The 12,066-nt window shown below is 32.8% G+C and overlaps 2 protein-coding genes and 1 long non-coding RNA gene across 3 annotated transcripts; 2 read left to right on the top strand and 1 right to left on the bottom strand.

The window, feature by feature from the left end:
• Positions 1-3,382: 3,382 nt before the first annotated feature.
• Positions 3,383-8,281, top strand: LOC145008773 (uncharacterized). The gene is made up of 7 exons (XR_013663631.1): positions 3,383-3,557; positions 3,761-3,833; positions 4,445-5,896; positions 5,987-6,235; positions 6,358-6,507; positions 7,365-7,521; positions 7,621-8,281. It is a non-coding gene; the product is annotated as an uncharacterized LOC145008773 (long non-coding RNA).
• Positions 6,645-8,208, bottom strand: LOC145008772 (peptide methionine sulfoxide reductase B5-like). The gene is made up of 3 exons (XM_078967386.1): positions 8,076-8,208; positions 7,088-7,244; positions 6,645-6,986 (listed from the first exon to the last, which is right to left on the bottom strand). The coding sequence occupies exons 1-3, from the start codon at positions 8,159-8,161 to the stop codon at positions 6,837-6,839; spliced, it is 393 nt and encodes a 130-aa protein (XP_078823512.1). The 5' UTR covers positions 8,162-8,208; the 3' UTR covers positions 6,645-6,836.
• Positions 8,282-9,440: 1,159 nt separating the features above from the next.
• On the top strand, positions 9,441-11,311 carry LOC145008771 (Iron-sulfur cluster biosynthesis family protein). The gene is made up of 4 exons (XM_078967385.1): positions 9,441-9,858; positions 10,517-10,641; positions 10,718-10,826; positions 10,981-11,311. Exons 1-4 carry the CDS (start codon positions 9,682-9,684, stop codon positions 11,041-11,043), a joined length of 474 nt encoding a protein of 157 aa, XP_078823511.1. The 5' UTR covers positions 9,441-9,681; the 3' UTR covers positions 11,044-11,311.
• The last annotated feature ends 755 nt before the right edge of the window (positions 11,312-12,066 follow it).

Here is a 12,066-nt window from a genome sequence, read left to right on the forward strand (position 1 = left end):
CTATTCTATTGTTGAATACTAAAATAAGAATTAGATTGTTTTCGATACAACAAAGCTATCTATTCTTGCGTGTTTGCAAATTTCGTTGTTTTTTTTTAAAACTCAAGTTTCATTCCATATCTGTCTTCAAATTTTCCTAATGTTTGATGTTCTAAATGACGTTTATATAAAAAGTCTTATTAGAAAAAAAATATATATATATTTTGATTAGTTTTTATAGTGAGATAAAATCAATAATTTGTTTTTCTAAAAAATGTCTTAGTTTAAAGGTTTTATAAGATAATATTGATATTGATTTTTACAACTCAAAAAGCCATAAAAAAATTACTAATTCTAACTTTTTAGAGTAAATTACACGAATGGTCCCTATGGTTTAGGGTAATTTGCGCGTTTGGTCCCTAACTTATTTTTTTAACTCGGAAGGTCCCTACTGTTTGTTTTGTTACGCGTTTGGTCCCTGTCTTAGTTAAAAATACTATTTTTCCCTTGGTTTTTTAATTTATTTAGATAAACACACCCACAATCCCACCCCCCTCACCTTACCTTACCTACCCCACTATTTTTTCCTATTTAAATAATAGTATTTTTAGGTAAGACAGGGACCAAGCACGTAACAAAAACACAAAGTAGGGACCAAACATGTAATAAAAGCAAACAGTAGGGACCTTCCGAGTTAAAAAAATAAGTTAGGGACCAAATGTGTAAATTGCCCCAAACCATAAGGACCATTCGTATAATTTACTCAACTTGTTAAAATCTCTTTTTTGAAGGGTTAAGAAAAAGTTTTTTTTTAAAATCATTTTCTATTTATCAAACATTTTTTTGATTTGTTGACTTTTTAAAAAACCAATAAATTGTTTTGAGATTAAGAGGGTGTTTGAGATTTCATCTAGAAACTTCTTTTTAAGTTATTGACTTCTTGAAAAGTCAATAAGTTTAAAAAAAAATGTTTGGATACTTAATAAAACTTTTAAAATAATTTTTGGTTTAGCCTTTAAAAATGAGTTTTGATGAAGTTATAATTTATAACTTTTTGAAATGTCTTGTGACTTATTAAAATAAAAAACAAGCAAAAGTCAAAAATTAACCAAACACTTTTTAATTTTTTGTCATTAATTCAAACACTTTTTTAAAATCTCATGTTCCCACATTGATAAGTCAATAAGTCATTTTAGATAAAAAATCATTTTTAACTTTAAAATAAAATTCCAAACACCCTTTAAATCCCAAGCACCCTCTTAATTTGTACACTCTGTCATGTTAAAAAGAAAACAAATTTAGATTTTAGCAGTTGTAGCCTGGGATTTACTAATTGTTCATGCTTTTGGAATCTGCTTTTTTCATTAGCGACAGGATTATATCATCACGAGCAACAAACCTAACATCCTCATCGACTGGGTTTGATGTTTGCATATGCCTCAAAGATTAAAAGATTTATCTTGTTCGATAATTTGTCTTTGATGGTGAATAGTGAACATTCATATCAGTATCATTTTACCATGTTTTTCCAACATAAAATAACATCACTGGTTAAGTTGAAAGTTAATAGTTTGAATGCCAAAATGAAGCCCTTAAAAACACATATTAAACAACTAAGTATCGTATTCGTCCGACTTAAGTTCTAAATATCATATTTACCCTTCTTAATATTTTAAAATATCATATTTTCCCAAATCTATATTTTAAATAATTTTTATTATTTAATAAGATTTTATTACATTTTTAAATCATTTTAATTTTAGAAAATATCTAAATCGACCATAATACCCTTACTTTGTAAATCAAAATCTTTCAAAAGATGTTTTATGCTTTGGTCGTCTTCCTTAAGTTGTCTTCTTCATGATCTTTGGTGTACGTTCATTGCTCGACATTCTCGTTTTTACCTTTCGTTGCTTCCTTCAATTGCAGTTGGTTCCTTCTTGCAATTGATAACTAGGTAATTACACCATTTACTTATATCCCTTTCTTTTTGGCAATTGAATCAATAGTTACGTGTTTAGAATCTAAAATTCTTGAAACCACCGTCTTAATTTAACAATTCCCTTTCCATACATGCCCCTCGTTCAAGTCATGAATCCAAATAATAGGCTTAATTTTGGTTCTTCACTTCTAATTTTCATTTATACCACAAGTTACCATACAATGGTGTTGATTTCAAGTTTTGATGCATAATTGAAATGCAAATGATGTTTTTCAAGTTCCTATGTATTGTGCTTTAGGGAGGAGGAAGTCATTCCCTCTAAACCACTGAACCTGTCACATCACTTTTCCTCATTTATTATTATTTTTTCATATTTCCCAACCCACAACACACGGAAATCCTATCTTTTTTAATTCATTTAATCCGCTTAATTAAAAAAAATACAAAACAATCAAAAGTAAAATCTTAATTAGCAATAAGGTTACCGACGGTATGTAACGCCCGGGTTTTCAGGGCTAAGCATTTTTGTCAATGTAATAGTCTAGGTCAACTATTGTAACTCTTTTTGAAGTAATAAATATGAAATATTTGAGTATTATGTGAATTATGTGTGTTTATGTGTTTATTATTTAATTATAAATGTATAATTAATAAAGAATAAAAATGAGCGTCAAAATTAAAGTGTGAGATAATCCCGATATCTCTACATAAAGTTGTAGAATATGTCTCAAGGTTTCCGTACATATAAAGAATGCCGAAATCCGAGCTATAACGAAGAAGTTATGGTCCGCCGAAGTTTTACGGCAAAACCGGCACGACACCGGGAGATGTAAATAGTGAATTTACGATAGAAGACTTTTTAGACTTAGCAATCTAAACAAAAGTCGTAGAATATGTTAAACTAAGAACATCGATAAAAAGAACGCCCAAATCTGACTTCGTATGAAGAAGTTATGATTTTTCTAAGATTCGGCTTAGCAGTGCACGGCCTGAAACTCGAATTTTAGTTCGAGCGGTTTTTGGCTTACGCAACGTAAATGAGAGTTGAAGATCTCATTAATAGGAAATCAACGGTAAAAAGACAGACAAAAACAGAGTCCGTATGTAGAAGTTATTAATTTTACGCAGACGTTTAACAGTATAATCTCCTTGTACTGTTAAATTTAACATCAGTCGAGAATTAGCTGACGGTGTCAAAATGAAAGTTGTAGATCTTATTATTACCTACGCGTGGATATAAAGAACGTCAAAAACGGAGGTCGTATGTGAAAGTTACGGATTTTAGAAGTCGAAAGTGTGCTGTGCGAAAATGGGTGATGTGGCACAATCTTGGCCATTGCTTTCTCCCCAAGGCTTGCCACCAGATGGTGACATGTGGCACCAAGTTCAGCCACATTTCACCCTATAAATACCACCTCTCCCACCCTCATTTTCTTCACACCTTTCCCATTCTTTCTTCTCTTTACTCTCTCTCTCTCTCTAGAACCTCTCTCTAGCCCCGAAATCCCCCGAAAAGCCTAGGGAACCTCCCTAGCACGAGGCGGAAGCCCCGGAGTGCTCGAAGGCTCTGAGAAGAAGAGCTTTTCGGCTCGGGAACGCTGCTTCAAGCAAAGCCCGGTTTTCTATAAAACCCGCTGTAAGTGAGCTACGCCTACGCTATTTTTAATATAACTTTTATTTAATTATAGTAACGTTATTAGGAACTTATAATAAATACTTGGGCTATTATTATGGGTTATATAAGTATTTTTTTACGCTTATATAATAATAATAATAATAGCTAGACTATTAATTAGTCTCGACGAATAATAAACTAAACTCTAGTGGTAATAATACTAGGTTTCGTCGAAGAAAAAAATTCTTTTTAAGAAGCGAAGCGCTGTCTGAGTTCGGAATCACCACCTTTTTTCCGGTGAGTGCATAGTTACTTTCAGCTTACACATAGATATGAAGTATTTTATATAAATTACGTGCTATGTGTGCATATTATCTGAATACTTGCTATCTACATTAGATGAACGTTGTTATACATGTTTTCAATGATTTAAACTGTATATGTATTTTATATCTACGAAAATGTTGGGGTAAAACATGGGTAGATGTAATAGGTGATGTGTGATAAAATGATGAGAGGCCTCGATGTTGTTGTTGTTGATCCAGTCATCTAGCGGAGTATAGATGATGACCACGGACTCTTCTAGACAGTCCAGTGGAACACTAGCAGGCTCGCAACTTGTAGGTGTTGTGAACGATGTGTTCACCGGTGTACTCCATCCCCCACATGGTTGCCTATTAGGACATTTATTGCTGAGGAATCCCCTTAGCAGTAGTGTTCGTCCCGATGATGATCCTTAGGCTAGGTCCCTTATGATAGGTGTTTAGGGACGTAAAGTGAGGATAACGGGAACGGGTAATCGGGTTATTGTTGATTGATGAAATTAATAAACTTATTTATTGTGGGTTGAAAACCCTATGTGCTCACCAGGCTCTCAAGCCCGACCCACTCAGTTTTATGCATTACAGGTAGTGGCGCATGAGCATAGGTGTGATGTTTTGGACGGGGGATTACGGATATAGGCCTGTAGATATGAAATAATGTAGTAAGGCTTATATTGTACTGTTTATACTTTTGATCTGTACGAACATGACATCCCGAGTCTTTTAATGAAATACATTTCTATGGAAATGCTTTTGATAAATCTTTATCATATTATTGTTTTGGGACAAATTCCGCAACCTTTTTATTAAAAGATAACTCTGATTTTGAAATAAAGTATAAACAAAACCGGTCTTTTCTGGCCGTGATTTTGGGGATGTCACACGGTACCACTCCCGCTTCAACGGGTTGGTTGATTGGTTTCACTAACCCACTTCATCATCTCTCTCTACTTTCCCTTTCTAATTTTCTCTTGTACCATGTGTTTTAAAACTTGTACCTTAGTTGTTTTGTATTTTTTATTAATTGAGTTGGTTGAGAAATATAGGATTTCTGTGTGTTGTGAGTTGAGAAAGATGAAGACAAAGAAAAGACAAAATTTGATGTGACAGTGGGTTTAGTGGGTTGGGAGGGAACAACTCCATCCTCTCTTACAGGAAACTGTGGTGGGATTTGACGATGGACAATTTGACCTTTTGATTCTATAAAGTACTTAGATTTAGAAACAAAACTTCGGACAGTAACTGCTGCTCCTAAATCGTTGCTTGTGGGTCTCACTCTTCTTCCCGGAGCTGCTGCTAAACCGCTGCTTGTAGGGCAATTGTTTTGTATTACTCAATCATACTCCTGTTACTCTACTTACCTTTAACCTCTCAACTCTACCATCATCATTGCTCTTAATAGTTTGCACCCATTTACAACAACAAAGTTTTTACCATTTCAGAGATCAGTATTCATCTCTTTTAGAACTGCAAATTTCCAGTTTTCCATCGGTCAAAAGGACTTCCTTAATCTTTATAGGCACAATCAAATGTATCTTAAGATAAAAAAAAACTAACAGACCTACAATGGTATGTCAGAGATAGAGTTACATTCTCAACAAAGATAATTCTGACTTCTACATCTTACTTTGTTTAGATATACAATTAAAGATCATATGTATGCCTCTCGTTTTCCCATGACCTAACATGTTATACATATTAGGCCATCATTTTAGCTAAAATAGGAACCGGTCCAATTGCTTTTAGTATTTTGGTTTTATTATTTAACCTTTTCAATAATCGAGATGATGGTGATTGGTGACATTATGCTAAGGTAAGGTAACTTTTTATGGGATATTATAGTTAGTTTTAGTCCAGTTATCAAGCCTTTTTTTTTCATCGCATAAAACCAGTTATAGTTCATTATTTGTTGTATTTTGTGCATTACTTACAGTTTTTTTTTTTTTTTTTTTCTGTCGAACTTGTGTCATGAGTACACTGCATATTGGAATTCGATTTCTCTAAAAAAATATTAAACGGGCTAAGTGATCAGAGAAGGTTAGCGCCTATTTGTATGTGTGTATTTGTATATTTCTCCCCTGTTTACAACTATTGTATCTTATGTGGTATTTTTCTTCCTTTTTCAAGTGTTGGAATGGCCAAGACAAAAAGTGTGAAGAGAAACCAAAACCTTGATGGCAATGAAATGATGCATCATTATCATCTAGCAAGAAGAGGATCATCAAGACTTGTATTGGTATCTAAATGACTTTAAAGCAAAAAAGTTTAAAACCATAATTCTCAATTCCACTGGTAGGATCTGTTTTGGATCGACTTGTGCCTGATCTTGTTTAGTAAGGAAACCCACGACTTCAGGCTTGTGCATCTTATCACAAGGCATGAACTTAAATTTCATTCTGATTGCTTATTCTCAAAAAATTTGAAGTTATGCATACTTCTAATAACGAATTGAATATTCAATTAACAAATAAAAACACAAACTTTACCTGATAATGTAGCTATTGGAACAACAAATTGGCGAGAAGAAGGGTATAAAAAATGCAGTGATAATGTAGTCGTCAATTGCAACACCAATTTGGCAAGAATACGGCAGAAAAAAGTCGCACCAAGGTTATGTTGATCGTCCAGCTGCTAGTTGCAGGAATAAGGTATTCTTTTGATTTACCAGCCAAGGGGTATTATGGTCCGATTAGTGATTTTTATTATTTTTAATGATTTTAAACTACAAAAAGAGATTATTAAATAATAAAAACTGTTTAAAGAATAGATTTGGGCAAATCCGATATTTTAAAACATTAAAAAGGTCAAATATGATATTTAAAATTTAATACGATATTTAGTCGTTTAACAAGGTATATACGAAATTCTCCCTTTAAATTATTACAAAGCTTTTCGCATCAATTTAAGAAGCCATAGCAGTTTTCCACATACAAAAACACAAAGCAAGCCAAACCCTAAAATGGATCACTTTTCACCATTATGATTCCGAGGCAAACTTGATGGAGATACTATTAACACAATGTCTTTCATCTGTAGGTGTCTTGAATCCCTCACCTTTAAACACATGACCTAAATGCCCTCCACAAGCTGTACAAGTAATTTCAATCCTCCTCCCATCTGGGTCTGGCTGAAAAATTAACAAATTTTAAAACTTTTTAAAAAAGACTGATACTAGTGTCAATGAGACAAAAATTCAAAACTTTTTAAAGAGTAAAGAGTCAGTCTCACAGTGCGGGTGATTGCTCCAGGGAGACCCTCATAGAAAGCAGGCCAACCACAACCAGAGTTGAATTTGGTGGTTGATTTATAGAGGGGTGTTCCACAACCAGCACATGTGTATGTCCCATCAACAAAAAATTTATCATATTCACCTGTGCCTTTTGGCCTGTAAATAAAACCCAAAATTTCAAGAAAATTACTATGTTGTCTCTTTCAATCATCATATCCTAGACTCTAGAGGGTGTTGTTTCTATTTTACTTAATAGACTTAACTATTAAGCTACAGATGGGTGTTTCTTTTCGACTTAAACTCTGGCAAAGAACAAGGCCTAAAGACTTTTGGAGTGCAAAGGCAATCAAAGCTATATAAGATATATTTCCAAGATCATTTAAGATCAATAAGAAGGGTAGTCAAGATTGCAATACATGTTTAACCAACAAATGTAAGACTTGAACTATCTTATGCATCCATTTCAAAGTTTGAGATACAAACAATCAGCTCAATCCAAAAACTGACATAAGTTTACTGTTATTTTGAAAAGTATGTATATGCAGCTCTAATTTCCAAATCTGCTGATCACCATAAGCAATTGAGAAGCCCTAGATTGAATTTTGGAATCGATTCGACCATTTCTCAGAAATGCAACTGATAAAATCATACAAAATTATCTGCTAAATGCAACTAAGGTTATGGAGATTGTAGAATGTATGAAGTAGAGAAGCCCCAAATTAGAATTTTGGAGTCAAGTTGATGATCTTTCGTAATCAGTAATCAAAGGCGAGAAAATTAATCAAAACCGTTTGCTAAGAATGCAATAATGTTAAGTCGACTGTGGAGTGTAGACATGTTACTAAAATGCAACCAAATTCTTGTTAAATTTAAGTGCAATACTTTAAATGATCGGTTCTCCTACAGAATTTGATAAAGCATTATTGCTGATTAGGGATCTGAACATCTAATATAGAAAGGATTCAATGGATCAAGTAGTACACTTACTCGGTTCCTTTGTTGCGAAGGATGCGGAACTGTTCAGGGGAGAGAACTGCACGCCATTCCTCCTCTGATTTCACAATAGAACCCATTGAAATCTTATTCAGAGCCGAGAACCCTAGTTTTAGTGATATTTGGGGATTTGGTTATCTTGTTGGGGATCAGAAGGATGTATCACAAATCAATAAATAAAACATATGAACGTATCCCTATTTGGTATCCGAAGATGAACCTGGCCCTAGAGATGGTTTCAGGGAGGGTTTGAGTCCAAATTTGACTTTTGCTTCTCTTTTTAGTTTTTACAAAATTTTATTTCAACTATAACATACAAACTTTATTTATTACATTTTTATATGAACAAAATAAAATTGAGACATTTTGATAAATAGAAGTTGCTTCTAGCAGTATTTCATGACAAATAACCATAAAATGTTGGGTCATGTTAAGACACAAAATCATAAAATCTAACCACTGATTTATAAAATAACATGAATAAAATGTTTGATAACTCTATTGTTTTTCTTCTAATTTAATGATTTTAATAACCGTTTTGAATGAGTAAACATATCATCTCAAAATTATAGTATATAATAGGACTAAAGATGTCAAAATTTGAGATAGTTATATAAGAGGTGAAGATTTATAAATTCTTAGTGTTTGCTGGCTTGATTCTTATATAGTTTTTGGCCTTCTTTTAAGTTATAAATAGTTAATATGTTAAAGGATAAGGCCTGAATGTAGTCTAGAGTATTGAATGTGTCAATACATTAGCAAGACATATCTTTTACGTGTATTACTAAATAAGTCATCAGGAGGAGACGGTTAAAACCTAATTATAGATAGAACTGGTAAAACCTGACATGACTTACAAATCCAAGACGAAATAAATGTGTTTTGATGAAAGATTTCAACTTGTTTAAGTAAACAAATTATCATGACATGCCACAAAAATCAAATATATAAGTTTATGGTCAAACTCTTTTAATCCGTTTAGTGTCTGAACATCATACCACACGATACATTTACAACGTCTGACAACATGATGCATTTAAAATGTCTAAAACTTAAACCTAAATCCGCTAACTTAGAAAAACATACACAAAATAAATGAATTCAAGTAAAAAAATTTCAACAAGTTTAAGTAATCCAATTGACACGAAATTATATATCTAATGTTATAGTCGATCTTTCAACTTTGTTTATTATTTTAACCCAAGCTTTACACGAAATAGACTCTTTCAAATCATTCTAATTTTATTCTTGTTTGTTTAAGTAAGAGATTTCAACTTACAATTCTTTTTAATTTTATTTTCTGTCCTTTTCTCTTAACTTCAAAAACACGCTTAAAGTATATTAACGTGGATCATGAGCTCGTGGCCTCAACGCGATCGTGTTTAACAAGAGGCACGCAGCCTTTCAATACAAACGACCAATTTTCTAAACAAGCATTTCTTCGAACAACTGCGGGGCGAGAAAACAAAATCGAACATCACCAGCTTTATCGAGTCCCTATCGTTCCGTTCAAATTCAACCGATTTGCGCTTAAATCTTCTTCAATTCGCAAAGCCCTCTGATGTTTCTCTGAAGGTAATTTAAGGAGAATAATCCAATTATGCAGTCGTCGAGGTCGTTGATTCAGCGGGTGGCACCAATTTTCGCAGCTCGAATTCGACATAACTCGAAACTTCTTAGCTCGACGTCGTCCTCAGTTCTCGCTAAAGAGCCCCAATCGTCTTCTCCATCTCCCACCGTACAAGATTCGGTTTACTTGTCTGATAATTGCGTCCGGGTACTTTCTTTATCCTCTTTGTTTGTTTATATTGATCTGTAGGAACTTTACATATCAACGATTTATTCATGCTATTAATTTTTCTGAAACATGGTAGTGATTGTCTAAAATATTGAAAAATTCTATAATCGAGATGCAACCCAATTAGAACGCAGAAAATTTATTTGCTTCGCTGGATGACCAGGAAATCAGATATAACCTAGTAAGGAACTATCTTGTTTGGATAAATAGTTAGTTTTTGTGAGGTCGAGTTTGTTATCTGCTTGCTGGTGGGAATCCCAAATTTGAAGTTCAAGTTTCAATTTTAAAGTAGAAAAATTGTTATTGTTGTCAAATTGAATGTGGTAATCTAGTTTTCATCCACAACCTAAAGAATTCGTATTGATTTTAAAGATGAGAGAGGAAGACTATCTTCTCAATCCAAGACTTGGAAACTTATATCACGTTTCTGGAAAGATTATGGATTTGTTAAAGTGATTAGAAATTAAAAATAAGGAAGGAATCCAGTGTTGGGACAAAAGAAGAATTCTACATTCAGTTTGAATTTGAAATACTTATGCCTAGTTTGAGTTTTGAGTGAAAAAGAGATGTATGAATGTTGTAAACATGTTTCATAAAGTTTTGATTGGATTATTTCATGCTGTTTTAAACCATGCAGAGGATGAAAGAGTTGCAGGCTGATGAAGCTAAGGAGAAACTGCTTCGATTAAGCATAGAAGCAGGTGGTTGTTCTGGTTTTCAATACAACTTTGCTCTCGAAGAGAAACCCAACAATGATGACAGGTTTGCTTGCTAAATAATCATGATTTATCTATAAACTTATGTATGTTTTATATCTATTTATTTTGAACTTCTATAGGATATTTGAGAGGGATGGTGTTAAATTGGTGGTTGACACAATATCATTAGGGTTTGTAAAAGGTGCAACCGTTGATTATGTTGAAGAGCTCATCCGTTCTGGTTTTCAGGTAACTTCATTTCTTTATCATACATACTACTTTCATTTCTTCCTATTACAATATTGTACATTAAAAAAAAAAAATCCACAAATTATATTAGTAATCTAGCTACAAAATGACATTAGGATTTTGTAAGAAGCTTGTTTCTAATTTTCATGTGCAGGTAGCTGAAAATCCAAGTGCTGTTGGTGGTTGTAGCTGTAAAAGTTCATTCATGGTAAAATAGTTTATGGGAAACAAAATGACCTACCCAAACTTACTTCTCTTCTGTCTGTATACATACAGATTCATTCAACACAGACACCACAACACAACCAATAGGACTTACTTATTGGTCACACTTTTGATGTAATACTGTTTATGGAATACTGTTATTTGTAAGCTCATTCTATTTACACTTTTTAGCAGCGCCTTAGTGTTTAACACTTGCATTCTTTGTATCTCCAAATTTCGATATGGGGAACATGAATAAATTGCTTCTTATTCTAGTATAACACATATTATCTCTATGTTTTTCTAATCAATATGGCACTTGACAAAATCTGTAAATTTCTAGCGTTTTGTTAGTTGGTGGGTATTAGACCTCAAACAAATATTGATTTGAAAACGCTTAGGATGAGGGTTTTAAGCCCGCATGTTGTGGCGGGAGTTTAAGCAATACTTTTGCGAATACTGACTATGTTGGAGAGGGAGGGAGGGTCCCGAAAACAGAAATAACAATGTACTTTATGTTTTTGTCAGGCATGGGACAAATCATATACACAGAGTCACATGCAAACACACAACCACAAACACATGTGTAGTTATTGTATAGCAAATCTAAATTAGAATATGTAAAAGTACAGTTGTAAAGAAGGATGTAAAAGAAGTTGAAAAATTATTTATCAAAATAAAGTAAGTTTCAAAAAAAGCACATAAAAATAAAACATAAAAAAATTTATAAAGAAAATTTGGACCAAATCTGAGAAAATAAATAAATAAATAAAACAAGGCAATTTTTTTTTTTTTTTTGAAAGTTGGTCGGCACTCTCATAGACTCATGGGTCCAATTTAGATTTAGATAAAATCGAATTGTGAATTTTAACTATTTGGCTTGAATATTTAGATTTTTAGAGATAAAACAGAATAATTATTTGGATTTTTGATGATTTTAGTTTATAAAATAATAACCGAATAGTTCAAAAAACCCGAATAACAATTGTTTATTGGCATTTTTATTTTTATTTTTAATCTATATCTTGAATAATTT

This window comes from Lactuca saligna, chromosome 8 (assembly GCF_052625555.1).
Source record: "Lactuca saligna cultivar CGN05327 chromosome 8, ASM5262555v1, whole genome shotgun sequence".
Classification (NCBI taxonomy): domain Eukaryota; kingdom Viridiplantae; phylum Streptophyta; class Magnoliopsida; order Asterales; family Asteraceae; genus Lactuca; species Lactuca saligna.

Bases quoted from the DNA above. Each gene is read 5' to 3' on its own strand.
- LOC145008772 (XM_078967386.1), bottom strand. From the start codon at position 8,161: ATGGGTTCTATTGTGAAATCAGAGGAGGAATGGCGTGCAGTTCTCTCC. The intron at 7,245-8,075 runs GTAAGTGTACTA...TTTTATTTACAG, and splicing joins CTTCGCAACAAAGGAACCGA to GCCAAAAGGCACAGGTGAAT. The intron at 6,987-7,087 runs GTGAGACTGACT...TTAATTTTTCAG, and splicing joins CTGGAGCAATCACCCGCACT to CCAGACCCAGATGGGAGGAG.
- LOC145008771 (XM_078967385.1), top strand. From the start codon at position 9,682: ATGCAGTCGTCGAGGTCGTTGATTCAGCGGGTGGCACCAATTTTCGCA. The intron at 9,859-10,516 runs GTACTTTCTTTA...TAAACCATGCAG, and splicing joins TGTCTGATAATTGCGTCCGG to AGGATGAAAGAGTTGCAGGC. The intron at 10,827-10,980 runs GTAACTTCATTT...TTTCATGTGCAG, and splicing joins TCATCCGTTCTGGTTTTCAG to GTAGCTGAAAATCCAAGTGC.